At 37.9% G+C, this 26,877-nt stretch overlaps 1 protein-coding gene across 6 annotated transcripts in view; it reads left to right on the forward strand.

Moving 5' to 3' along the window:
- Positions 1–17,026, forward strand: part of ICE1 (interactor of little elongation complex ELL subunit 1) — a 40,361-nt gene extending 23,335 nt beyond the window's left edge. For 5 of the 6 annotated variants that reach the window (XM_075142905.1, XM_075142908.1, XM_075142906.1 and 2 more), the window contains 7 exons: positions 368–5,140; positions 6,909–7,077; positions 10,162–10,322; positions 12,637–12,827; positions 14,269–14,375; positions 15,105–15,203; positions 16,123–17,026. In XM_075142905.1, coding sequence (XP_074999006.1) covers positions 368–5,140; positions 6,909–7,077; positions 10,162–10,322; positions 12,637–12,827; positions 14,269–14,375; positions 15,105–15,203; positions 16,123–16,304 — 5,682 coding nt within the window. In that variant the 3' untranslated portion in view covers positions 16,305–17,026. Of the gene's footprint in view, positions 1–69; positions 164–367; positions 5,141–6,908; positions 7,078–10,161; positions 10,323–12,636; positions 12,828–14,268; positions 14,376–15,104; positions 15,204–16,122 lie in introns of those variants that run through there. The other variant, XM_075142910.1, reaches the window with a different exon arrangement.
- Positions 17,027–26,877: the final 9,851 nt, after the last annotated feature.

Raw genomic sequence — 26,877 nt, forward strand, 5'->3', positions numbered from 1 at the left:
CTGTGTCTCAACTACTGTCATCATTTCTTTTCCCAATGTTGCAGATTTACAATCCCAACTCCTGTTGGATATAAGCGTGACTTTCATAGCAAAATTCCACAGCTTGAAAGTCAAGGGGAACCTACTCAAATGTTGTTTTCCAGTAATCTTAGAATGCAAGTAGGTAGGTAAAGAAGTCTCTGACTTTTCACAGAGGTACTTTGCATTTGCTGTGAAGAACAATGATGGAGAAAGATGTAATTCTGTTGATCAGCCTTAATCTCTCAAAACCACTGCATGTCAGGGCCACCAGTGTATTTGTTTAGAGAAATAGATCTTAAAACTGATACCAGGCTTTGGAATATTAACTTTGTATTTTTCATTAAAGGATATATTGTTTGGAGAAGTCACAGGTTCCAGTGACGAAGAAGTTGATTGCAGTGCTTCTGCAGCGGAGGATATTTTACAAGAAGACCAAGTTCAGCCTCCGAGTTGTAACGTATTCAGCCTTGATGAGGAGTATAACAGACAGAGCAAATCATGTGAGCATGGTCTTGAGGCAGAAATCTCATGTAACCTGAGTTGGAATGAAAAGAATGTTCATAGCGGTTCAAAGATGTTAAGCAAGGAGGAAAGAGATGCTGAAACAAAGCAACCTGAAGCTGCTACTTTAATTACAAACATGGGAACTAACAAAGATTGTTTGCAGGATAATTCTGAGCATATGGAAACTGAGAAGGGAGAACTAACTGAAGCAACAGCACATGAATTGGAAGCCATTGAAGAACAGAAAGGAGATAGCGAGGACATGCACAGTGAAGAGGGAGGTTCTTCAGCTGATTTCATGTTACACAGTTTCAAGCCTCAGAATCAGACGGAAAAATGTAGTGAGGTAGAGCAAACAGAGCAGAATGTAATCTTAATCAGAGCTGTTGATTATGAGGGTACACACAAAAAGCATGGTGAATTAATGAAAGCAGAAAGAGATGGATTATCAGGAGAGAGAAAAACTCCCAGGGCAGAATCTGTTCCACAAAACGTTACTTATTTGCCGCCTGAGCAATGCATTGTGCTTCAAAGTGAAGATTCTGAGGAGAAATCTGATGTGTTGATACAGAATGAAGTGGTTGAAAATGAATCAAAAAATGTAATCAAAGTAACTAATATAGCAAGTGATGTAGGGGAAAACATAAAACAAGTGATAATTGGAGAGGATATTTCAGCTGCAATACAGATGAAAGGACTCTGTGCAGAGGCAAATAATGAGAGAGAGCTCTCTGAAAATGTATTGTCTGATTTCAGTAGTTCAAAATCCTTCTGTGAAGTGGAGTGTCCTAAAGACCTAATGATACAGTGTGATGGGGAGAGAATAATTATGGAGACTGAGGCAGAGACTGGAGCTATTGAGATCTCTGCACACTCTCAGTGCTCTGAAATAACACATGACAGTGAAGAGATACTGGAGAAACAACGTGTGCAAACAATAAAAGATGAAGTGGACAAGGAATGCGAACCAGAGACTGTTAAAGTCTCTAGACATTACTTACCTGTATCTGCTATTGAAGGAATGAGAAATTCATTGTCTATGGATAACAAAGACAAAAATGTAGGTTCAGAGAGGACTGCCTTGTCAGCCTTTCCAAAAGATGATGAACAGCTCAGAATTGAAGACATATATCTAACCAGACCTGAAACTATTGAACTAGCCATGAAATTTAACAGAGAAAGTGTTCTAGAAATAGCTGAATCGTCACAGCTACTCCGTAGTGCAGAAAGGGGAAAATTAGTAGATGTAAAGGAGGGGGGATATTTAAAAGGCAAACCACACCAGGAAGAAAATGGTAGTAATTTATCGCAAGGGAAGTCAGTCTTGGAAGGTATACTTGCACCAAAGACGGCATGCGTTATTGATGCAGAAAGCAGTATAGCTAAGTGTGAATCCTCTATGTTAGATTTTACAGAAATAAAAGGTGAAATAAAAAAACCTGAAAACCAATGTAGTACATTAGAACGTGGATTGTCCAAAACTCAAAACTTTAGTGTGTTTGAATCTCAAGAGACTGAATTCAAAGTTAATTCAGAAGATTTTGGAGAGGAAAGCAGTGAGCTGTTAGAAAGAGTGGATACCATTGCATCTGTCTTAGTAGAAAGTAATCTTTCTTCTCAGGCACAGTTTGCAAAACCTCTGAATCAGTTCTTGGTAATTGAGAATGTTAAATGTCATGAAATAAAAGGGGAATTAAATAAACAAAGCAAGGAATTGGTGACTGAGACTTGTTCCAGTTCATTTAACTGGGAAGAGAATGTTGTGCAGAAAAATAATATTTCAGAGATCATCTGCCAGTCTATTTCAGAAATCGATTTTAATAGTGGCTTGGCTTTTTCTACTCAAGGGGACTTGGAGGTGGGCTGTATAAATACTGAAGAAACAGGTTCCTCTGTGCAAGTGAGAATTGGCTTGGAATCCACAATGCCTCCTGATCTAAATTTCAGTCTTCAGAAAGCTGTCAGTTTTGTTGAAACTAATTTCACAGAAAAGGCTGCTTTTTCCCGTAGATGGGAAGACAAAGGAGATAAAAATTGTGTTACGGGTAGTGCATTTAACTGTTCTTCAGAAAGCTTGGAAGAGGGTGCTGAGATCCTATCTGCAGAAAAAGACAACATGTGCAAAGAACTGGACTTCCTTGAGAGGGAATATGTACACAAAAATGAAGTGAAAATTGCAGATAAGAAAGAGCAGCCAGGAGATAAAGAAACTCAGGCATCTGATAAATCACAGATCCTGGATGCAAACTCTTACAATAAGAATACTTTTCTTCTCCAAAAGTTTGATTGTCAAGAATCAGGATGCAGGACTTCTACGTGGGAGGTTAGAGCAGATCATTCTAGAACTGGTTCACTAACAGCTCAGGGAGAAGGTGAAGAATTGAATAGTTTTGAGGCATCTGGGAAAAATGCTATAAAAAGGTCTAAAAATGATTTTGATATGCCAGAGCAGAGCAATGAATCTGAAGAAAAAGACTCTTCTATACAAGAAGTTAGATATGTGAAATGTTCTGAATGTGTTCCCATGTTCAGAAAGGAACTGAGAGCTTCCAGGAGAATTGCAGTTGGTACTCTGGAAACTGGTGCAATTGTTGATGCTGATTACCAAGTATGTGAACTTCATTCAACCATGCACCCAGGAAATACTTTGACAGTTAGTCATCTAAAAGCAGACACTATGGTGGATATGGATACACACCGTGAAACAAACACCTCTCCAGATACTGCAAATGAGTTGTCAAGTGTGGTTGGGGAGGGTTATCCTAAAGACGTAGCCTCTTGGAAAAGAGAGTGTATATTAGTAACCTCTGAAAATACTGAGGGTACTAATGAATGCATGGTACATTCTAACAGAGCTGGATGCATCAATGACAGTGAGGAAAGTCTGTTAAAAACGGGGACATCAAAAGAAAGCCCTGTGATGTCAAATGCTTCAAAAAATAGATTACCACTATGCCAGATGTTAACCAGATTCTCAGAAACTTGCAGACTGGCTGTAAAAAACAGTAAATTAAATACAAGAATGTTAGCGCTTGGCAATTTCTTCGAAGAAAATGATTCTGAAAAACTTCAGTCAAATGTGGAGCAAAGTCTACTACACAGTGTTGATACGGGGGTCTCGGTGATTGAAGAACATAATCAAACTTGTACTGCTTGCAACATAGGAGAAAATAACACTGGTGATATCCTAGATGATAGCAGTAGAAAAAAATTTTTTTTCAAGTATCTTCCAAATCCAGCCCTATCTGATGTAGAGTGCAATTGTCAGACAGTTAGGCAGCCTTCGGAGCCACAAAAAACAGTATTTGAGAAGCTATGTATGTTGGAGTCAGAGTCTTGTGTGAATGTTGATCTCAAAAAGAGCAATAAATTGAAGTTCAAAGAGCAAGAACCATCTGAAATCTTGACTGTTTCAACCAAGACAGCTGCCCAAGTAATGCATGCCAAGCTATCAAAGAGGCTATTGCAAGGTAAAAGAAAAACAAAGACTCTCAAAGTTAAACTAACTCAGCCAGTTCTTGCAAATGCTGATACTTCTATGCCAACAAAATGCTCGTCCGAGACTATAAATAAAATTAGGCGAGAGATGGGTCCTCCTCTGCCCCCCTTGCTACTGCCTTTGATTGCTACTCCTCCAAAAGCTGCATGTACCATGTCCCCAGTAATGTCTTCTACTGGTCGATCCTCTTTGCTTTCCCCTCTTGATGACCTGATATCCCCACTACGTGAAACTCCTGTTCCTCCTCTCATGTCTCCGTTAACAGATACTCCAACAGTAAAATCTGCTCTTTTATTTTCTCCTTCCTCACCCTCAGAAATGGCAGTAGGTAGAAGGATTTGCTCCTCACCTTTGAAATTTTGTACTTCCATTCCAAAGCACGCACTTCCTGTCCCGGGAAGATTTCCTCTGCTTGCCGCTGATAGTGCTGCTCCAGGTGCTCCTCAGGAGAACTCTGTGAAAATATTGGACACTATGTATCCAGAGCTGTCTGCAAGGGCAAGGACACTAAACATTCTGAAGGGCAATATTCAGCTTAACCGATGTGCTTTTTCAGACAGCCACAGTTTGCCAGGACCTGTGGCTCAAATAGGTGGGTTCAAAGCAATTGCATCTACATCAACTGCTTTTGTTAAAACTGGGAGCAATTTGAAATCTGATAGTAGAAAAGATCAAGACAAAGATGTGCAAAATCAGCAATTGTTTTCAAGCTCATCAAATCATCTTGAAAAACGGACACTGTTGCCAATATCTATGCCAAGAAGTGCAAAGAGACTGAGGTTGGACAGTGAACCACCAAAGCTGGAGCCCAATGATACTGCTGCTATCAGAAATACTAAAAATACAATCTCTGAAATGCAGGAGGTTTTCCATGACAAAAGCTGTGAAATCAGTGATTCAGCACACAGTTCCAGTTTAGAAGCATCACTGCCAGTAAAGAAGGTTATTGATCCTGACTGCCAGAAAGTTTCTTTGGCATTGAAGAAAATTGCTGAATCCTGTTTTGACTTGTTACCAGTTATTAAAGGTCACGTGTATGTTGGCAATATCTCAAAGATTCCAATAATGAGAGATGAAGAGAAAGAAGTTGTCTATGAATTTGGTATAAAAAACAAGGTAAGTAGCATAATTTTTAATTTTGTGTTTTAATAATGACTTCTGTGCAGATGAAAAGAGTGTAAGTATGTAGTATTTGAATTCTCAATTGTTCAGGCAATTTGCAGTGCCAAAGTGTAGTCTTGAAAGGTTATCAGAATCTAAACTTGCATAACCTAAGAAAATATAGAACTGCACAAGAAATTACTGTTCAATGTTGTCCAGTGCAAAACTGCATTTGTAAATATGTTTGCTTTCCTGATGTATGCATAAAACACTATTCTTGCAGCATTTTTTGTAGTGGATAGCATTAACGATTGTAGGAGTTCTTCTAGAAGTATGAGGTTCGATTACCTTTTTTTATTTTTTTCAATTAAATAAGATAAACTGCATTGTGTATACAATAATGACATACCTTTTCATTCCACGTTTACCTTTATTATTCTACATCAGGTTGTTCAAATGAATTTTATTGGAAAAATCTTTAATTAGTTTGTTTCTCAAAACTTGCTTAGCATCAGTGTTAAAAAATTCACTTTAATTGCCATCTTTCTCATAGATAATTTGTAGTCTGCAGCAGAGCCATTCACTAACTGATGCACAGCAGCATTTTGCGCCTTTTCAGTTCTTAAACGTAATTAAGTTCTCCACACAAGTTGCTACCAAGTTCTTGGGTCGTCTTTGTTAAGAGTTGCCAAATCTGGTAACTTAATAGAAGCAAGGCTGTGGCAGCTTTATGTTTCCAGGTCCAGCCAGTAGCATGTACTCCGAGTATGTACTCCTAATAGGCACACGTGCACACAGTATGCATCTAATCTTGTTCCCTTCTCTGGCTCATCAGGGTGAAGGCCTGGTAGTGGAAAATATATACATATATATACAGACAGTATGGATCCCTCCAGTAGCTGATATTAGACACTCAGTATATCCAGTAGGTGACTCCTGTGCTCCCCACTTGTCTCATGCACTGACAGACTTACAGACACAAAAGTGCACACACATCCCTCCAGTAGCTGGTCCAGACCTGTGGCCTTACCTGCATCTGACCCTCAGAATCCCAGTCTTTCAGGTAGCTGGCTTGGACCTTCTGGTTCCTCGTGAAGCCAACACTCAGACTCCCTGGTACCTCGTCTGCAGGTACCCAGTCTAAACCTGTGGCCTCTCCAGCACCTGGCTCCTAAGCATCTCATTCTACTTCCCACTTTTAGCCCTCCTTCTAAACATCCTAATAGTAAGTCTTGCACAATCCCAATATTCTCCTTCCTTGCATCTCAATATGAGTTCCATGTTACTGTAGACAGTAACACCCCCTCCCCACCTCCTGGAGTGTGTAAGGTGATCTGGTGCGAGACTCTGCTGTTGACTAATCTAGTAAGTCTCACACCTGGACAATGGGCTGTTTGTCCTCCTTGACAGCTCTGGGAGTAGCCAAGTCGGGGTGCTCCATTTGCTTTGATTAGGTTTTTAGAGTTCCTCTACCTATCATTATTCCTCTCTTCACTTTTTGTTTAAGGAAGATAGTTTTTGATCACATAACTAAACTATTTGTATTTAAAGAATAGTAGTCCTATTCTGCATCTGTTTAAGGCATGTTTATTCTGGGAAGTTGCTCCTCACTCTTTTTTCTTTTGCTAGTTGCCTCTGATTTACTTTTCTGCATTTTTTCTGTGTATGCAAACAGTATTCTTGCAAATAAGAGAGTACTTCTTTTTACTTGTCACGCTACTATAATGCCATCAAATATTCTCAAGTATATAATAGTGTTAACAATATTTTTTGTGCCTTATAGCATTTAGCAGAGTCCTTGCTGCATGTTATTCTCAGTAAACTCAAGGCTCAGAAGAATGCCACAAATTACAATTTCAATCAGGCTCTATGTCGAGTCTACACAGGAATTTGTCGACAGTTGGGAGATTTGGAAAGAGCCCGCCTTTTCTGCTATAGCCTACTTAAAGAAGGTATAGTATGGCTTAGTGGTCTTGTATCTTAAATATGTGTGTGTCATTGCTGTAGTGTTCCAGAATGATTATGTTTGTAAAAACAAACAAACAAAAATCCTGTGAAAGGGACATTTTCCTTAGAACTTTTTTCTGTAGTGCAGAAGTATAAACTGTTCTAGTAGAAATTTCCCTTCTCACAGTTTCTCAACATCTCTGTCTCAGTTTGGTGATGACCTGGGCTCTTAGTATCTACTCATTTTTCCAAAGAAATATTTTATATAGAATCCTTTGTGCTTTCATTTTTGCCCCACCATCTCCAAAATGATGTGATTCCAGGGAATTTTGTACTTTTTGCTTATTAGTATTTTCTTACTTTAACTGAGTAAGCACTGATTCATAAAGCAAATGTGATTTAAAAACATGTATTGGCTTAAAATAGTGTCAGGAGTTGGACAATACCTTGATCAAAACCAGTGCATTTGTACAACATGTCCTCCTTAAAGTTTTATTACTTCCCATTATCCAAAGTCTCGCTTGGTTGAGAGGTTTTTTCATTTTGGTTCCCTTCCCCTTCCCCCTTCCTTTTGTTCCTGGTAACAAAGGTAATACATACATACTATCACTGTACTAAATTAAGTCTCTCTTAGTTCTGGAAGGACTTCACTTAGTTTGAAAATACCGAGCCATCCAGGGCTCAAAACAGTATAGTGGTATCTGTGTTTCAAATTAAAATAAAATAAAATTTTAGAGCACTGAGGAGCAAAATGCTACAACTTTTGATTGCTTCAGTTAGTGGTTATCTTTCATATAACATCCCTGTCTTCCTTCTTTTTTTCTTATCTTATTAAGGATTGTGATTTTATTTTGTTCTTAATTGTCTTTTTTTTGTTGGGTTGGGATATTTTTGTTTGGGTTTTTTTTGCTTGGGTTCTTTTTGGAATTCCTGTTTTCTTATCTCTTTTTCTGTCCTTCATGCAGTCCATCATAACTCTCCTTTCACTTAATCGTTTTAATACTGCACCATGTCAGAAACTAATACTTGTCAGATATCTTTTCTTAGTCTAAATTAACAATTAAGCCTGTTGTTTTGCAGTACAGTGGTACTTTGTCTTTTTGTGAGCTCTTGCAAATATTAAGCATTCCGCTTTTTTTCCTTTCTTTTTGTGGGTAAGATCCAAACTTCAGTAGCTAAATGCATATTTTTGTTGAATGATTTTCTATTTTATACTTTGAATTGCATAAAGTCCTGTTGTGGTTGTTCTGTGGTTTTATTGTTATCTTTTGAGTGTGAACAGCTGTAAACACATCTTAAGGGTTGTTTGGGTTTTTTTTAATTTGTTTATTTTGATTTGATTACAGTGCATTCATCTTATGGCTTTCTCTTTCATGTAGTTTCACATATTAATTCCCATCAGAATTATGGCAACACAAGTGTGAGCTATGTGCCAGCTACACAATTGCCAAATTGACTATAAACAGTCAGTACTACCTCATTAGACTTGCATCATCTGTTCTCTTGACTTCTTGTACATCTTTTTTTGTCCTGTTCTCCTTTCAGGTATTCTGCCTTAAATGACTATAAATTAAATGTTACCTTTCTTTGGTTATTTTTCCTTTCCCCCTCCCCTGCTCCCCTCCTTTTTTCTTTTTTTCTTTTCTTCTTTTGATGCTCCTTTAAGTCTTACTCATAACTGAGTGAGTCTTTTTAAGTGTTCCAAGTTCATGGGCAGGCAATTCAAGTTGCAGCATGTAGATAATTCTAGTTTAGCAACAGTCCTTGTTCTGACAAAAAATAGTTCGTTCTTAGGTGATGAGGGGCTTCAGAGTAGAGAAGGTCCATCCAAGACACTGGAACTCTGTAAATTCTTTATGCTCAGTGAATCCCTTAAAGCTTCTTGATTTGATGTATTTTCATATGCTCTCTAGTTCTTAAGATTTTTCTAAAAATGTAGAAGTTATGCTGAAGTGAAGAGGGAAGACACATTTAGCTTTTCAGTTTTCATTGGGTTTTGTAGCTTTTTATAGTGACAATAGTGTTTCAGGCATATGTATTGCAGTACTGCATTTCATGTGTGAAAGTAATATCTATTTCTTGCTTATTCCAATGTACTTTTTATTGCTTGCAGTCTATACACTCATGTTTTATCTTAATATTTTGCCTTGAAGATCTCTGCTTTGGTGTTCAGAAGGGTCTGTTAGCTTCCCTGTGATGGCCTGGAACTCTGTCCTCTCTTACTCGTATAGTTCTGGATATATAGTTGTCAGATACTTGCTCTGAGTTAATTTAATGAATGAGGTTTCTTCTGTTATATCAGTAGCACACTTTTTTGTGTCTATCGAAATACAAATTTTGACATGCATCATTCATATACGCTCACTTACAACTTGTATAATGTATAATTTCCCTGACAGAGTCTGGGAAAATTGCTGATCAATATTAGATTTCATATTTGAATTGTATGAATGTTCTTTGCAAAGTTTTTTTTCATGTGGATTTCATAGGTTTACGGGTGTAAGGTGTTAGCAAGTACTGTGGATTTGTACTGAAGATCTGATTTTCACATTATTACACATCTCAAGATTAATTTTTTCTTTTGGACTAGCTCTAGTTTGATCCAGTGATCAGAGTGCTCATTTGTAGACTGGAGTGTATTAGGTAGGCTTCTGGAATGTGTCTTCCAGTTCCATCCTAAAAGAATCCAGTTTCAGTGCTCCAAGACCACTCTTCTTAGCGAACTAAAGTGCAGTAAAAAGGATGAAGGGAGACTAACCATAAGAGGAAAGGTGCTTTTGCACTGTCATTACACAGCGAAGTCCAGTGAAGCCTTTTTTTTTTCCCCTTAAAAAAAAGAGTGAAATTACAATGGGGGAGGTGGCTTAGGGGGGGATGTTTTTTTTTCTTGGGTCTTTTTTTCTTATTTAATCTCAGGACTGAGATGTGCTAGTCTGACTCACCTTCCCTGGGCTGCAGTTGTTACGTGACTTCTATGCCTTCTTTCCTAGTTATCTTGCTGAAGAGTGTACTAGCATTTAATGCCTGAGTATATATTTTTTTGTTTTTAAATGTTAAAAACTTACTTTGTTCTCTCTTTTTTTCCTTAGACTTTCCAGACTCAGAAAAATTGATTTTGTTTATCACAAATGTATGGTCTGACATATTTGTCTTCCAAGGTGCAATTAACAAAGCTATGCAATTAGTTGTCAGGCAGAGTGCAAGCAATGAGATGCTGGCCTGTTTGAGTGCTTATCTCAACTGGGAACAGGTAATGTCTGCTTTCATTGTCAGTATCAGCTTTTGCCTGCATTGGTCGCTTTGCTGTCTGAATCAAATCAAATCAGCTTCTGATAAAGAGTGTGAAGATACCCTGCGAATCTCCCATGGAATCTGTACAATTGCACAACTGATGCTGCTTCAGGCTTTTTTCCTGTGGTTGTCTAGACCCTACTAGAATACAACACTTTTCCTGTTTTCCCTGTTAAATACTAATTAAACTCTATTAAACATTAAAAGTAAACATTGTTTTTAAACTTTGGCTGGAATGTTCTTGGACTAGGGAATTCTGTCCCTCTGTGGAACTGTGACTTTGATGTTCTTTGAGGTATTTTGTTTTGTTTTGTTGCAGTTTTTTAATATGTATTGGGCTTGTCTGTCTGTCATAGATCTCTATGAAGTAAGTAATTATTTATCGCAGTTAATTTCAAGATGAGTCCGTCTCTTTTTATTCATGATCTTTTTGTGAGGTAGACTGTAAATACCCATTTATCACCAAAAAAATATCAGCCAATTAATTTCATAAGCAGTTGGCATGATCAGTACAAAACTGCAGTGATGGCAGAAGAAGGATGACCAATGTTAAGGACCTAAGGACTTTTGAGATTTGACTTCAAGTCTTTGAGCCCTTGAGCGAGTTGTTTAATTTCTGTCAGTTTTCAGCAGGTACATTTTACCATCCTGAAAGGGATGTTGCAAAGAGGAAAAATTGGGACACACATTATATCAGTAGAAGCAAATTTATATCATGCAGATGGAAAGCCGGAGGTACTTTTCTTCTGGAGAAGGAGTTTGTGTAACAGGCTTGTGTGTTTGCTTAAAGGCTAGGGGCCCGGTAGTTTTGAAAACCCCATATTAATGCCAGGCTTGCTTGGTGGAAGCGCTACAGTTCTGTAAATATCAAGCGAACAAAATCATCTTGATTCATAGCTTACCTATTCCCTGTCCTAACATGCTGCTCCACAACTGACTTGGGGACTGCAGCGAGGCTTACTGCTGTCATCATAGCCTTTAGGTGCTGTACCCACTGGAAAAAGCATGATGATTTTTTTTTTTCTTAGATCTGAAACCAGCCCTGAATTTAATATGATACCACTGGAATTACAGCCCCTATAAACCTCCTGATTTAGTGCAGGTTTACAGTGGGGTGAGTTAAGAGGGCATGAATTTATGTATGTTTCTTTTTTGATTCGATTGTGATGTAGCATTAAGCTCTGGTATTCAGAGTTATGCTGTACTGCAATCCCTGTTTAGCAAAGAATTTGTTTCCATTCTATTAAGTTACAGCTTTCAATCTCATGCCGATAGAGATGCACATAAGTATGTCTCAGTAAATGTTCCTGGAAATATTAATTCTGTGCACTCACACTACCTACTTTCTTTATGATCTCTATGAAATATGAGAGCTGATGCAGCTGGGGAGAAGCACCTCAGGAATTTGTATATTGATGATAGCAGATGACATCATCCTATCTGTAAGATGGTTTTTACTTCGGTGGAAATACAGGGACAAATTTCAAGTGGATTGTGGTCGACAGTCTGTTGTACATATAATTTGATGAGAAGATATTCTACTTACAAAAGTAAAGCTCACGTAGAATGGGTATTTACTTCTTGGTCAAAGTATGCCATTTTAGTGACTTGCATCATTGCAGAACTTGCCAATTATATGAGCTTTTGTACTGAGAAGATAGACTGAGCACCCACTGTGTTTATGTGATAAGCCTAGACTTTTTTCTTAATGCTTCAGATATTTAAAGGATGTTTGTTTTTAAATTTCCTTGCTTGCCCTAGCTATTTAATTAGCAGAATTGTTTCACGTGACATGTTTTCAGTTATTACTACCTCAACTATTGAAAGTACTTGCTTGGAAATTAGCCCCCTAATGAACAATAAACAGTAACAAATTTCAACATCAGAAAATCATTTTAAAAAAACCCCAACCTTAGAAAGTGAGCAGAATTATACTAATCTTCTTGCATTGGAAATACTCTTCAGACCTTAAACCTTCATTGAGAGAAACAAAAATCCCCAAATCGTAGGAGGAGAGAAGAGAGTGGGTGTAGGGTTTGTGGGTTTTGTTGCGTTTTTTTTCCCAAACTCTCCTTTTAGTAAAAGCATCAAGAAAAATACTGAGTACTTAAAGATTTTAGTTTATGTACTCTTTTTGTTTGTGTTAAGTCAAACCCAAAGTTGAATTTATGGTGTAAGATGCTGTGGACAGTCAGAATCAAATATATGTAAAGAGTTTTGTTCTGGGTTGGTAACTTTACATTCATTAACATAATCACCTTCTAAAATTCCAGAGTTCCTCTTTAGATGCTGGTATTATGGTCTCAAACCTGCTTTTAGAAATGCAGTCATGTCCAAAAGTAGAACTTCAACTGAGTGAGCAATACGGAGAAGATCTGAGTGAAGATGCTTGGCAGTACATATTTGCTGTTGATCTACTCTGCTCTCACCTGAAGTGGGATTGGACACATAACAATGTTATAAGGTATTGTGGCAAGCAGTTCTTTCAAATGTTTTCCTGGGTGGGTCTTTTTGTGGTTTATTTAGGTGTTGGGTTTTTTCCCAAATTTGAGACATTATGACTTAGCTTCTATCATAATAAAACATTGCATACTTAGAAATGAGGGTGTTTTAACCTGATGAGACATAGACTACTGTATTTGTGTGCCTTATTTTAAGTGAGCAATGAGTGAGCAATGAGGAAATGTAGGATTTTATGGTACTGGACCAAGAAATTAACCCTTTTTGAACCGTTCTAATAAAGAATTGCTTTTAAAATAGCTATATGTGGACAATTGTAAAAGGTTTTGAGATGGATTGTTTGTCAAGGAAGCAAAATGATTGATTGTCTTCCTCTGAACTTAATTGTTAAATTCCCCTGCCTCCCATCACTTGAAAATGAGGGTGGAACTTTTGATGTGTAAATAGCACTCGTTCAGTGCTGGAAGTGAAATGTAACCATACTCATTAGTGTACTATCCTGATTTCAGTCTGATTTTAATTCTAAAATCATTATAATACTTAGATTCAATGTCTTAAATTTTCTTTGAACCTTATAATCCAATGCATGGACTGCTACCATACTTAACTTGGTTTGAAAGACTTCGTTTTGATACCGACACTGATCTGACAGCCCCTATTTTCTATGTAGAGGTTACATAGCCTAGTAGAATCTCAAAAAATATGGCATTTGTTTAACTATGACACAACGTAATCATTGAATATAAAGTAAATGCAAATAACTTACAATCATCATCAAGTCTTTTATACAAGTTCCATGCTTTCAAATAGTAAAGAAGTTATTTTTAGTGAAATACTTTTAAAATGAATACAAATGAGTTTCAGTGAAAGGAATGTCATTTTAACTAAAGCCATACAGAGTTGATTGTCTGTATGGAGTTGTGCCGATAATAGATAACTAGGTCTATTAGCATCATTTTAAGGATGAAAAAAGTCTTATCTCAGGTCCTTTCAGGTTTAAAAACAAGCATCAGATCCTACTTGTGACATGCAAACTGTGAATTTTTAGTCATATAAGAAGCTTGCATAACATCTCGGCATGACATTTGAAAGTAACACGATTTCATACACGTCTATGAAGTCAGTGGAGTAATTTCTTGACTTTAGGTAGAGATGCAGAACGTTGCAGAGAAATGAATGGAAGATGAACAGGAATACTATTCTGAACAGGAATGATTCCTCCAAAAAGTTAGCTTTGATTGTTTGGGTTTAAAACCTTCTTTACATTACTCAGATTTGTGGATGCTTGGAATATTGTGAGTTTCCCTGGAAGGTGAATTAAAGATGCAAGTGGAACTATGGAAGTACATGGTAAACAGAAGAACCATTTGCATTCATTATTGTATAAATATTGTTACCACCCCTTCATGCAGTATCAGATTTTCAAATTCATTTGTCTTTCACAGCAAAGTGCTTTGGCCTTCTATGGATAAGTGGGTAAAGAAGAGAAAGGGGCACGAAACTGCTCAATCCATTCCTAATAGTGTTATAGCATTGACACTCAGGCTAATTGGTAAGTAATCTAAATTCTTGGTTGAACTTCTGCTTTGTGTAAGTATGTCCTTTGAAAGTGTCAGCCTGCCTGGAAAGTGAATTGAAGTATTTTTGCATTTTTTTGGATCTTGATTTTTTTTTTTCACTTCCTTCAAAAATTTTCACCTTAAAAGCCAAACTTTTACAATCCTATGCAGATATTTTCTGTTTGTCAGCGTGTGGAAAGCATGTACGTAAGTTTTGAGAGATGTTACTCTGATTTCATGATAACAAATACCAACGTGTTTTATGTATTTAAAATGAAATAATCTGTAACTATATATGCTTTATAGCATATATGCAACATAGTACCTCCTCCTGCAATTTTAAGTTAGATTCATTTATTTGTGATCTAGATGGCATTCAAGGTAAATAGATAAACTTTGGGTTGCAATAGGTATTTTCAGTATGTAGGCTATTTAATATTGTTTGTTAAACAGAAGTTGCATTCTTTAAGAGGTTTACACTTAGAAATTGTAAACCTGTGGGAGGTTGGATCAATCTGATGAAAAATGCCTCAGGGTCTTTAGTCACAAAAGGAATAGGACAACTGTTGTTCCCAAGACAACATGGTAACAAGAATGACTGCCTAATTTTTGTAATTGAAATTTGTATTTTCTGTTGATACTTCAACAGACAATCAGTAAGTCTAAAAATTAGGAAGTTGACTGTCTGAATGTCAGATACATAGTAACCTTTTATCTTTCAGGTCGGTTGGGCCAAATAGGTTTGAAGGAAGGATATCTTGCTGCAGTGAAGAATATTAGTTCTGTAATTGGACTGTTTGTACAGCACGCAAAAGAGGAAGGTAATGTTTATTTAGAGGAACTTTAGTATAACCTCTGCAACTTGAAGTTTTGCCAATGTAAACAGAACACACACAAATTGAGACACATATGCCAGAACAGCCTGCTTGTGCAGTTTTATGTTAGCGCATAACAGTACAAACAGTTTTCAGTTTGAGTGCCTTTCTCTTCCGAAGTTAATGAAGCATGTGTATTACCTTCTGTTTGAGACAGAGAACAACTCTGAGACGGTTTCAGCCGTCTTGGAATTACACTGCTTCATGTAACAGCATATCAGCTGCCTCAGAGAACTTGAAGGGTGATCTTAACTTGAGCAGTAATAGCTAATTTTTTACCTGAGCAGCTCATGCTGAAGCTTGCTACTAGCAAGATTGTTGTATTGGGAGAGCGTTGCAAGACAGTCCAAATTCCTAACTGAGACAAAGCAAGGCAATTAGGGCAGCAGAGATCTATATTGCTAAGTTATTCTAGAAGTTAAGTACATTTTGCAGTGAAGCATTGGTTGATGTGAGAGAGCTGTTTTGAACTACTTGTATAGCTTCTCTTCCTTGCAATCTCAAGTTCTTCCAAGTAAGTGGTGTATGTCTCTATGTGTTTCAGACTCTGTGTAAACCTGACTGTTCTTGTAAAAGTCTGATCACCCTTAATTAGAGTAAAATCACTAGATGCTCAAATCTTTTAAGCCCTTTGAATACTGAAAACCTACTGAATTCAGAAAACTGGAAAGTGCTGGTATAAAATGAGATGTTACAGAATTTGTGTGCAGGATGTCATCTTGCTACTTTCTGGTTTTAGGCATCCCAATTGTTGATGTGTTTTAATTCCAATTCTTGAACCAATAGTTTCTTTAGATTCAGGTTTACCGAAAACATTATTGCATATCGAAGTTTCTATAAGCTGATTTGTGTTAACATTTTGCAGGTGTTCCCTGGGGTGTTCAGCTGGCAGCCATATATTCACTGTGTGACTTGGGTTCAAGCAATCCAGAAGGTATTGTTGAGGCCATCCATGCTTGGAGAGCAACAGTTCTTAACAACATCCCTTTTGCTGTCACAAGTGGCATAGCTGAAATCACTTCTCTGTGTAAAATGCAGCTAAACTAAAATCTAGGGAAGTGGACTGATACAAAGGAAGAGAAGAAGTGCCTTATTTTACTAAGCAGTAGTTTGTTCCAGTTAAAAACAGTACAAAGTGGTATTTTTTTTTTAACAGAATGTCTGATCGCACAAAGCAAGCTCAAGTATTTTATTTGGCTTTTCTGTTTGAGGGGAGTGTTTTTAAAAAATAAATAAAAAGACTTGCTTTTCCTAATAACCGATCAGTGATCTGAAAACCAGTGTGTCTTTGACTCCTGAGATATTTCTGGTTGGATGTCAATAAAAATCAGTAATAGTTTCCATTATTTTACTTCCATCAATTTGGAGCATGGGCTATTTGACACAACAAAAGATTGAGCCTGGCTGAAAACCTGGCTCCATTATTTTGTACTATATTTATAAAGTAACTGTTCAGATAGCAGAACTTTGCCCAGATTCTGCTTTATTTTGCTTGAGTAGTCTCATAAGCTTAATTTAAAATACTTGTGTAAGACAGGTAGGAATTGACTTTTTGTGTAACAATCATGTATAGAGTAACAGAGATATTAAATCTCTGAACTTGTATATATGGTATATTCTGATAATGTGTCTCACATTTGATATTGTTCCACTTGGGGAATTTTGTGTATGTAAATAGAAAGTTGGTTCAAAAAAAGTTCACGTTTCTAATGCTAGCTTCACTACACTCTGTGGTTTTGTATCTTTCATAATAAAAGAAGCAAACACCATTGTGTTCTTGTTGGTCTTTTTAAATAACACAGAATGAACTGTTGTTTCTAGCTTATATAAATACTACTTTGGGGGGCAGAAGGCAATTACCTATGAGGTCATTTCACTGAACTGCCCATAACACTGCAGTTCTGGCCACTGGAAGGGAGGGTATATTGCATCTCTCCAGAATTTTCTGGTATGCCGTGGGGGCTGGGGAGGTACTTTTAAAAATCCATTGAAAACTTCTATTTTCACCCCCTGATTATAACCAGTGAGCTTTGCTAATACAGATTCTTATGGTAGTGGGACCTAGACTCTGCCAGAGCTTTGATGTGGTGTCAGTCTTTTTTCCTTTTTCTTTTCATCATAAAAGGGTCAAAAGGCTTTTAGTCTGCTGAAGCCAGCTGTGAACTTGGATATTGAAATCTTTAACTCAGAGGGAATCCGACAACATACAGTTTACACCTAATTCTTTCTCCTATGTGTTGTGTCCTTGCAGGCACATCTATGCTTTCAGGCTTGTCTTCAGTCAGTTCAATATCTTTCAGTTGCAGCAAGCACTTTACAATTTCTTCTGTTCTTGTAAACTTTTTTGGCACCTGAGGACCAATTTGTGTTTTTAATCCTCTCAATAGTTTCTGAGTTGCTGCATGAGCTGCAGGCTCTCAGCTTTTGTTGACAGATCTTGTGTTTCCTGGAGGTTCTGCTCTGCAGCATGCTGAGTTGCTCATCAAAGAAAGAAAAGTCATCCCCTTCTTGCAGTTCTGCTTGATTAGGCGCTGCTGTCTTCAACACGCAGGATGCATGCTGCTTTTGGTATTGCCTGTTGTATCGATGCCTGTAGCATCATACTTTAAATTTAATTTAGACACAAGCTTTAGTTAATTCTGCCTTGCCAGTTTGTTTTTACATCTAATTCAAATTAATGTCTTAAAACCTACTGGCTGTTTTTGGTGTGAATGGAATTTTGTAAGAACATCCCTTGTATCTTATGCCTCCTATTCTAGACTCCCTTGTAAAGATGCTTAAGAAGTAAAATCAATTCACTAATGTTTCTAAGTATTCACTGGAAATGTAAAACTGGATTGGAATAGCTGGTACTGACAGTTCAAAATTTATAGTAAAATAATATATTTTATAAAATATAAATTGTCTCTTTTGTGTATTTACACAATTTATACAAAATATTGTATAAATATTTTGTTTCTGGTCAAATTGCTTTACGCTCTATTGCTTATCTATAGAAGCAAGTTCTTAGTTCACACATTCATTCTTCAGTTCTGCCACCAGAGTTAGTCTGTCTTTGCGGTATCTGTAGCTGGCACGTTCTTTACGCTCTGCGTGTGATGTAAAGGGTAACACATATGCAGAACTTTCAGTTCTTACTTCCTCACTGAATTGCAATACTTTGTGTCTGACTCCTTTTGATTATATTTTGATTTCAAAAGCGTCTTTCTGTACCACTTCTGATACTCATGTTCCATCATGTGACTTTCATTCCAGACGTATTTGTATTGTCACAGCTTAGAACAATGTGCCGGAGACATTCCACTGCTCTTCTATATCACAGATGAAGCATAGTAGCTTCCAAGTTGTGGGGCTTCATGCCAAAAGGAATAAGTCTTCAGATCCAGGAGGCTGGGTCATTTTATCTGTGCCAGATCATTCTGCCTTGTCCTTGATATCTTTGAAAGCTACTAGCTTAAGAAAGACCAAATGAGAAGTGCCTTACCAAGCCATCTAGCCTTCCCACCTGCTTTTTCTGGATTCCAGCACACTGCATCTCTGGAGGCCTTGATGATTGCTACAGACTAATGCCTAGCTATTCAGGCCGTCCTTCAGCACCAAGAAAATCATTGCTGACAACTGTTCCTTAGCCACACCTACAGCAAAACCTTATGAGACTGATTTCTGCCAGCACCAGTGATGTGATGGCTTTGGTTGCATTAGTGTTGATTTTTCTTCGGTGCTGCCTTGGCCCTTGGCAATTTCCAGCTTTGTGCTAGTACTGTAGTCTCAGGCATTCAACTCTGTCTTCATTTCTGCTGCCAGTGCTGCTGGCATGGTCAGCTCTGGTGCAAAGAACTGGTGTTGATACACATTGTGATTTTTGTGCCTCTTCAGAGTTTCCTAGTCCTCTGAGAGGTTATTTCCTCTGAAGTGAAACCATGCAGAGCAAAGTGTCCATTGATTTCAGTTGCAGATATAGCTGCTAGCATTCTGGATATCAAATTGACCTACGTGAGTTTAACAGCCAACTAGGTCAATGAAAAATGTCTAGTAGTATCGGTAATATCTGTGCACAACAGGCACTGCTACAGATGTCTATCATGAAGGCTTCTAATAAGGATCCCTAGAAATTAATTTGCCTCAGGTTGAAGCTCTATGATGTCTGGGACACTGGGCTTTTTGGTGATTGTGAGGGCTGTGGGGATTTTATGTATACTTATCTTTCTTGCATTAAAATGAGCACAGAGTATCTGGAGTGGAAGCAAAGGTTGACAATAAAAGTATTGATAATTAATCTGGTAAAGAAAATGAACAGGAATAGATCAAATAAAAGAAAACAAAGAAAGGAACAGCGTGAGAAGAGGATCCCAGATGTTCCAATGCAAAAACATTCCAACCCAAAAATCTTCACAGCAAACAGAAAATCCTGTTGCCTTTAGAATTTTTATAAAACACTGACATTTGAAGTATATGAAATTCACAGGGGAAATATCAGAGCTTTCCAAGACCAAAAATTTACAGCTATACTAATTTGGAAACAAAATAAAAAACAAAAAAAAAGAAAAACTCTCAAAGCCATTTACATGAAAAATCTTCTGTTCTGTTAATGTGACTGTAAGAATAATTTTTTCATGTGCCAGAATGTAAGCCTGATTTTAATTCTGTTGTTACGCTCTACTGTCCAATCAAACTGCATTTGAATAAGCAAAATCAGAATCATTAATTCCTGAAGGTGTTTGCTTCTGTTAAATACTAATCACTCATATAAAAATAATATTTGTACCTCCCACACGCAGTGTCAAATTTACAGAGCTGTAAAATGTAAATGTCCATAAATAGGTGAAGAAAGTATAGCAATTTTCACCATATGGAAAACCTTATCTGTATAATTCTCATTAATCAGAAATTGCATAAGTAAATTTCTCATCCACATATGTGTTCCAAATACTAAAATCCTATTTTGTGTAAAATACTTAGTCCATTAAAACAGGGATTTTCAGATTTCTGTCATTATTTGCAGATTTTTGCTTTCTTGTGTTCTCACACAAACATTGACCAGGTTGTGTAATTGCTTATTGCTTCAACTGTAGTGTGGTATTAGTAGGCAGCTTCATGACACTGCTGGAATATTGGCCCAGCAGCAAATCTCTTCCTGAAGACAAGATCCCTACATATGTTATAAAGTTCTGAGTCTCTTCGGACCTCCATATACCGCTTCTTTATAACAAACATGAGCACAAATATGGAGACAGATGCGTCTTAGACTACCAGCCTGTCTGTAGATCTAGCATATTATTTTCTGATTTGGTAGGTTTTCTCTGCAAGCTGGTAGGATTTCCCACCAGAGGTTTTATGTGATTCACTCGATATTGAAGCCCAAAAGTAAAACAGCATGTAGGCAGCACATAGACAAGGTCCCTGAACTGAAAATGAACGGGAATGACTTAGCCATGAAGGTACAAAGAGGAGCAAGCACTGCCTCCCTGAGGGTTCTGAAGGTAATGTTATTTTAATAAAACTTGTTTTAGGTAAAATTATTTCATTTAACTCAAAACAGTTTCTTGTGATTGTCCATATATTCAAAACTACTTCAATTTCAGTTTTGTGAGAAGGTGATAGAAAATAAGGCTTGAAGTTCTCTTACTTCATCAGTAAGGAACTGCAGGTTGTGTTTTATTCTTCATTTCTTTTTCACTTTTTATGTTTTTCCATATTTCAATTACTATCCATTTTTTTATTTGTGATGCATCACAGTGGATCCATTAACCATATAATAAAAAATGTGTTAAAAATGTATTTGGAATCTGAGCATTGGTTTGTGGCCTGTGTAGGCTTATGTTATACTTAGTAATTTCTTGCTCAAAGCACCACTTAACATAGGGGTTTTCACTAATAACTTTGAAACAAAGTGTATGAGAAAGGTGTGTTTCATTCAGTGTCCAATTTCAAATTGGAAACACTGATTAACCTTAACGTCTAGATAAAAACAGTGATCAGTTTCAACTCATTTATGTAAAAAATACTGAAGTTTTCCGTAACAGCCAAAAAAAATCTTAAAGCTATCTTACCACCTCCTCAGTCCAGTGATATAGACATGTTCAGAGCTGAGCTTTGGCAGACTGGGATCAGATCTCACAGACTTTTCAAGCCAAACGATTGCCTGTTTATGGGAATGCCTGGTAAATTAAAGCTCTCTGTTCTCCTTTCTGTTACACTCAAACTCTTGCTGGGACAAAGGGAATATATGTGCAACTACCTGTACGGGCATGTATATAGAACTAAGAATGTGCTGTTAGTTTAGTCTAGTTAGTGTATTAGACCAGTTACAGTAATACCCACTTGTAGTCCAAATTAATGTGGAAAAGCCTCAATAATACAGTTAAAATTGTTATACAGAGAAGGAGCTCTTCCTAGTATCTATCCCTTTTCCGTGGTGTTATGCTCACCCTTCCAGCATCCCTCTGGTTCTCAGGGTTGACATTCTCAGATTTTTCTTTCACTTTCTTCGTCTCTCCATCAAACAACCTAAGTCAGATTCCCAGTTAAGCAGTGTGAATGCCTTCTTCCCTGCATAAGTATACTTTAAGTTATTCAGGTGGGCAGAAAAACATAGAACTCGTGATTTCATGTGCATGTATAATTCATTTATTATGCAAATAAATAACAGAAAAATTGGAAAAAATACATTAACCAAGGAAACACTGAGGGAGAAATTGGTTTTGATCACAACAGGTAACTGTGTGGCAGCAGAACTCACTAGGCCTAAAAGTTGGCCAAGGACACAGCAGTGTCACAAGCGAGAGGGGGACAGGCTGAGGAGATGCACGGGCAGCGCTGCAGGTTCTGTGTTACCAGGAGCAGAAGAGTACACCTGCTCTGACAAAGCTTCCTGCTGCGCAGACGCTGCTCTGCCATATCAGGCTCCTTCACAAAGCTGTTTATCTCTGCTGTAAATGTGTATATGCCCTAGTACTTTTGTTTTAATCCACTATGGATGGAGAGCCGAACCTCTGTTGCTCTGCCTTCTCTCCTACAGCTATAGCAATAAACTGCTCCTGCCTGGCCTGAACCCCTGAAGAAGAGCGTGTGTTTATTCTGCAACACCTGTTAGTCAGTTCTGATGAGAACGCAGAACAATACAAAGCCATTTTTTGCAGGTTTTTTAGGTGTGTATATAGCATATAATAATTTATTTCTGATACCTAAGTTGGTTATTACTTCTCTGTTCTTTATTACTTAGAGCAAATGATGGAAATTGTCTGTATATGTAAAGTTTGTCCTCTCATTGTGGCTTAACCTTCAGAGGTAATAAAGCGTTGTTAACAAAGATCCAGCCCTGTTGGGCTGAAATCCCACACATCCAGGTAGATTCACTGCATCTTTCATACTTCCATCACACTTCGCAGTTCAACACACTTTCCACCTTTCACACACACAGTTACAGACTGCTTTTAGTGAAATGCTTGCTATACGAAGGTTAGACCATGTCTAGAAAACAAGCTAGAGAACAAATTTGTGTTCAGTTTTCTTAGGAGACCATATGATAAATAGTCAAAGGCAAAAAAGGCAAGCAGCGTGGGTCTGTTATGCCTTTTGTGATTCACATGTATCAGCATGTCACAAATTTAAAGGGATTAGATCAACCTTCCTTCCACAAATCCCACTTAAACTTCATATAGCAAGCATTTCACTAAAAGCAGTCTGCAACTATGTGTGTGAAAAGTGGAAAGTGTGTTGAACTGCGAAGTGTGATGGAAGTATGAAAGATGCAGTGAATCTACCTGGATGTGTGGGATTTCAGCCCATCAGGGCTGTGTCTTCTGCAGCCCCATTTGTTTTACAAACAAAAGGCTAATGGAGCAGTATTTAATGAAAAAAATAGAGGTCTGTCTGTCAAAGAACCACACATACAGGCTTTATTCTATTCACATTCAGTATTTTTGCCACATCTAATATATTTGAAAAAATCTCAAGCCATTTTGTGATATAGATACAAATACGGCATTGACAGACTAGGTGCCATCTCTGCATAAGTCAGCGTTGTACCACTAGAGTTGCAGGAAAAAATGTAAATGTAAATTTCTAAGAGTATTATCAAATATTTGTAATCACACTGACCAAGTTATATCTGTACATTTTCCAGACAAGTCCTCTAATGTTCATCCTACCTACACTTGGCCTTTATGCCCATTTCTTTCATTATAAAGCCAATCACAACAAGGCTGTTGACTTGTCTGTGGTGGGCTCAATAACTTGAGTGGCCGGTGAGTGTCATGAATATCATCTTGGGATGATATAGGATCTGAACTTCTAACAAAAATCAAGCAATCTATGTCTACATTTTTTATATCTTGAAGGGCAACCAAAGTAATAAAAATGAAATAGCCTGTGATTTTGAAGGAAAAAATCTTTGAACATTTGTGAATAGTTTAATTTCTTTAGGTCTTATGACAGATTTTTTCTCTATCGTATTATGTAGCAGATAGCATGAGTTAAGCCTAGTTAGCATAGCTGTTAGCATAAGCCTATGAACTTTAATGACTTTTTGTTTTAAAAGAAGTAGGTAAAATGTAACCAACCTCGTGTTCCAAATAACAAGAAATGCGTTCAAGAAATAGCTGAATTATGCAAACAACCAGTTAGTCATCAAGAGGTGTGAACATGTCCAGAAGTGTTTGGAACAAGCAGATTGTGAGTGCCAAAAACAGTCACAGGAAACAACAGCACAATTTGAGCAGACTAATCACCAATGAAGCATTCTCTACTGAGTCCTAAAACTAAGGACACTTAGGGTACATTGCAGGTAATGCAGTATACTTGAAACACTTACTCAGGGAGAAACTCCACTACTATGCATCAGGACCCAAGACCACCCATGGAGAGAGTTGGTAGAGTATTTTGTAAGATGAACTTAAATCTTTCCAGGAAAACCAAATGTTTTTATTTTCTTTAGATGTAGAAAGAAAGTCTGATTCACCAATTCTCTTCAAATATTTAATAAATTTTGCAGATAAATTTTAAGCATTTTAGTATTCAACAGAATATGCTGAGATTCATGACCTTAAGTTCTTCCTAAGTAATTCTGAACCAGTAGCAGAAGAGTGTGCTCCTCTGACATGGCCCTTTAGCACAGTCTTCCAGCACTGTCCTGATGCCTCACATCAGGCTTCCTCAGTCAGAGAAGTTGGTACCACTCTTAGAAGAACTCTAACCTTCCTGGACAGGCACATAGCAACCAGCTACATCACAAGTGGCTCTCCAGCCACTTAGAGTTGGGGTAATGAGATTTCAGAGGGAATCAGCCATCTGAATAGGTCTGCAGAAAAGGTGGAGTCCTGGCAGTACAGCTCGTTGCAGAGAGCCCTAGTGGTGGCCTTCCACAGACAAAAGTTCTGCACTCTCTGCCAATCAGCCCGTTTTTTTTCCATCAGTAGGAAGTGGTCTTCCAAATCTTCTCTATGATGAGGGGTGTGGAAAGGCCAAAGGACCAAGATCTCAGCCCTAACTACTTCCATCAATGGAGTGAGAACTCCAGGCCTTGATGATCATTTCCTCTCTGCCTAAGCTGCTGAGTCCTGAATCAGATACCTGACCCATTCACTGTGGAGTTTTCAGGAAGCCTACCCCCTAGGAAGAAAGCAGCCACCACTTAGGCCTTAGGTATCTTCAAAGGCTGCTAGGGCATGATCAAAACCAGCAAAAGTAGGAGTAGCAGAAGCAGCAAGGTAAGCTTCTTGTTAGGCACCAGCAGCATAGACAGAATCTGAGAACACCAAGTTCTCAGAAGAGGCTGCCCATCTGAGAATATAGGGCACAGGGCAGTAAAGAGAGCAGCAGAGTGCCTACATTGTGCTAGTGAGGTAATGTAGTCCATTAGGTGCCAAGGTGTTACAGGTGAGACAGAGGAAATGACAACTTATTGTGGATCAGGACATCCGTGTTCATTTAAGAAAAAACAAGATCAGAGCTCTTACCCTACTTGATTGCTTCACACACTCCCTTTCATGTCCCTCTCCCCTTTCCTCTCAAGTTATATTCACTAGGTCCTGACTTCCCTTCGTAGTAGGGAGACTGCTACTGGTCTGGAAAGTCGGGCAGAAAGCTATGCTGGTTTTATGCTGTCTTCATGCTTGCAGTCACTGGCATTACCAGCCAAGGACCCTGGGCACCCTCCAGCATTTACCTACATGAATCGCCCCCATCTCCAGGAACTTCCCCTCATTTCCAGGATTTTCCTCTCTCTTCCAGGATCTTTCCTCCAGCCAGAATTTTCACCCCCTTTTTTTGCCTGCTTCCAAAACAGTGCCTAAGTAAATTTTTAAAGGTACATTTATACAAATTCTTGTACTGTGTCTCTTCCCTGATTACCTAGTCCTTTTTAATTAGGTATTTATAGTATGTATGCTCTACCACAGTGCTTAAGCATCAAATAGCTGTTTCTAAATGGATGACAAATACAGATAATATGATTCAGCAGATTAATTTCTTAGAAGCCCTAAGAAATTCTAAAGAAATTCCATTGCCAAATACAATGAAGATCTACAGCATAACTAACTAGGCCAAAGATAGTTGGCCTACTTAGGCCAATCTAAACAAAGTTTTGCAGTGTTAACTTCTATCCCTCTGGCTGGGAACAGAGTTGGAAACACATCTCATTCTATTTTCCTTTTTGTGAAGCCATCAGTACTTTTGGCTTGGCTGCTTTAAAAATATTTCTAAGCTTGATGGCTAAGGACTAAGAAGGTAGAGTTAGGTAAACAGCCTACATCTTCTTCTCACTCTAAGTACTCCAGAAAGGAAATGCTCACCATCCCAAAAGAAGTGCTCTGTTGACATCCATCTGGTAGAACACAGAGGAGGTAGATGGGATTGACACACAGGGAAGCCTAAGCCATGATATTTTGCAGGTATTTGTGATAAATTTCTGTTAAAAATGAATTAATCTAAAAAGGTGGGGAAAAAATACATGTACCTGTAGTAGTGTAGAAAAGTCTAGGCCATTTAATTCCATCTCAGTGTGCCCCATTGAGAAGTCGCCCTGAACTCAAGCAACAGCTTTGAGCACTGGAGTGCCATGGTTCGGTTCCGAAAATAAAAAGTAGAAGGTTTTGTAGAGTGTTTATAAAAAAAGGGAGAAGTAGTATCTGCAGAGAACTTGGAAACTATTTAGTTCCCAAAGTTATGTGTGCTCTTGTAGAGCTGACATAACAAGAAACATCAGCAAATGTCATGGAGTTGCTTTCACTGGCTGTCAGATGGTGGGGACTGCTGTGTGAAATGCTGGGATACACCACTAGCAGAAATGATAGTGGAGTGTAGAGTAGAAATAATTGTCAGGCAAGGAAAGGACAGAAAGGAACAGTTAGCTTTGAAGATCTCAACTTGGCTTAAATTGGAACTTGAGACCCTGAAAGAAATCAAGACGTTAAATATGAATGAAGGTTAATGCAGGAAGGGGTTAACCTAGTAGGTGACCTACCAGTTATCTCTCAAGATGAAGACTATAAAATTGTTGCTGTTATAGTTATTCCTAGGTATTTTTGCGATCTGGGCAAGTAAAACTCCAGTGGGATGACAATCTAGTTCCTCCTTATTCACCCCCGACTAATCAAGAATTTCCAAATCACCCCTGCAGGAA

Source organism: Calonectris borealis, chromosome 2 (genome assembly GCF_964195595.1).
Source record: "Calonectris borealis chromosome 2, bCalBor7.hap1.2, whole genome shotgun sequence".
In the NCBI taxonomy this organism is placed as follows: domain Eukaryota; kingdom Metazoa; phylum Chordata; class Aves; order Procellariiformes; family Procellariidae; genus Calonectris; species Calonectris borealis.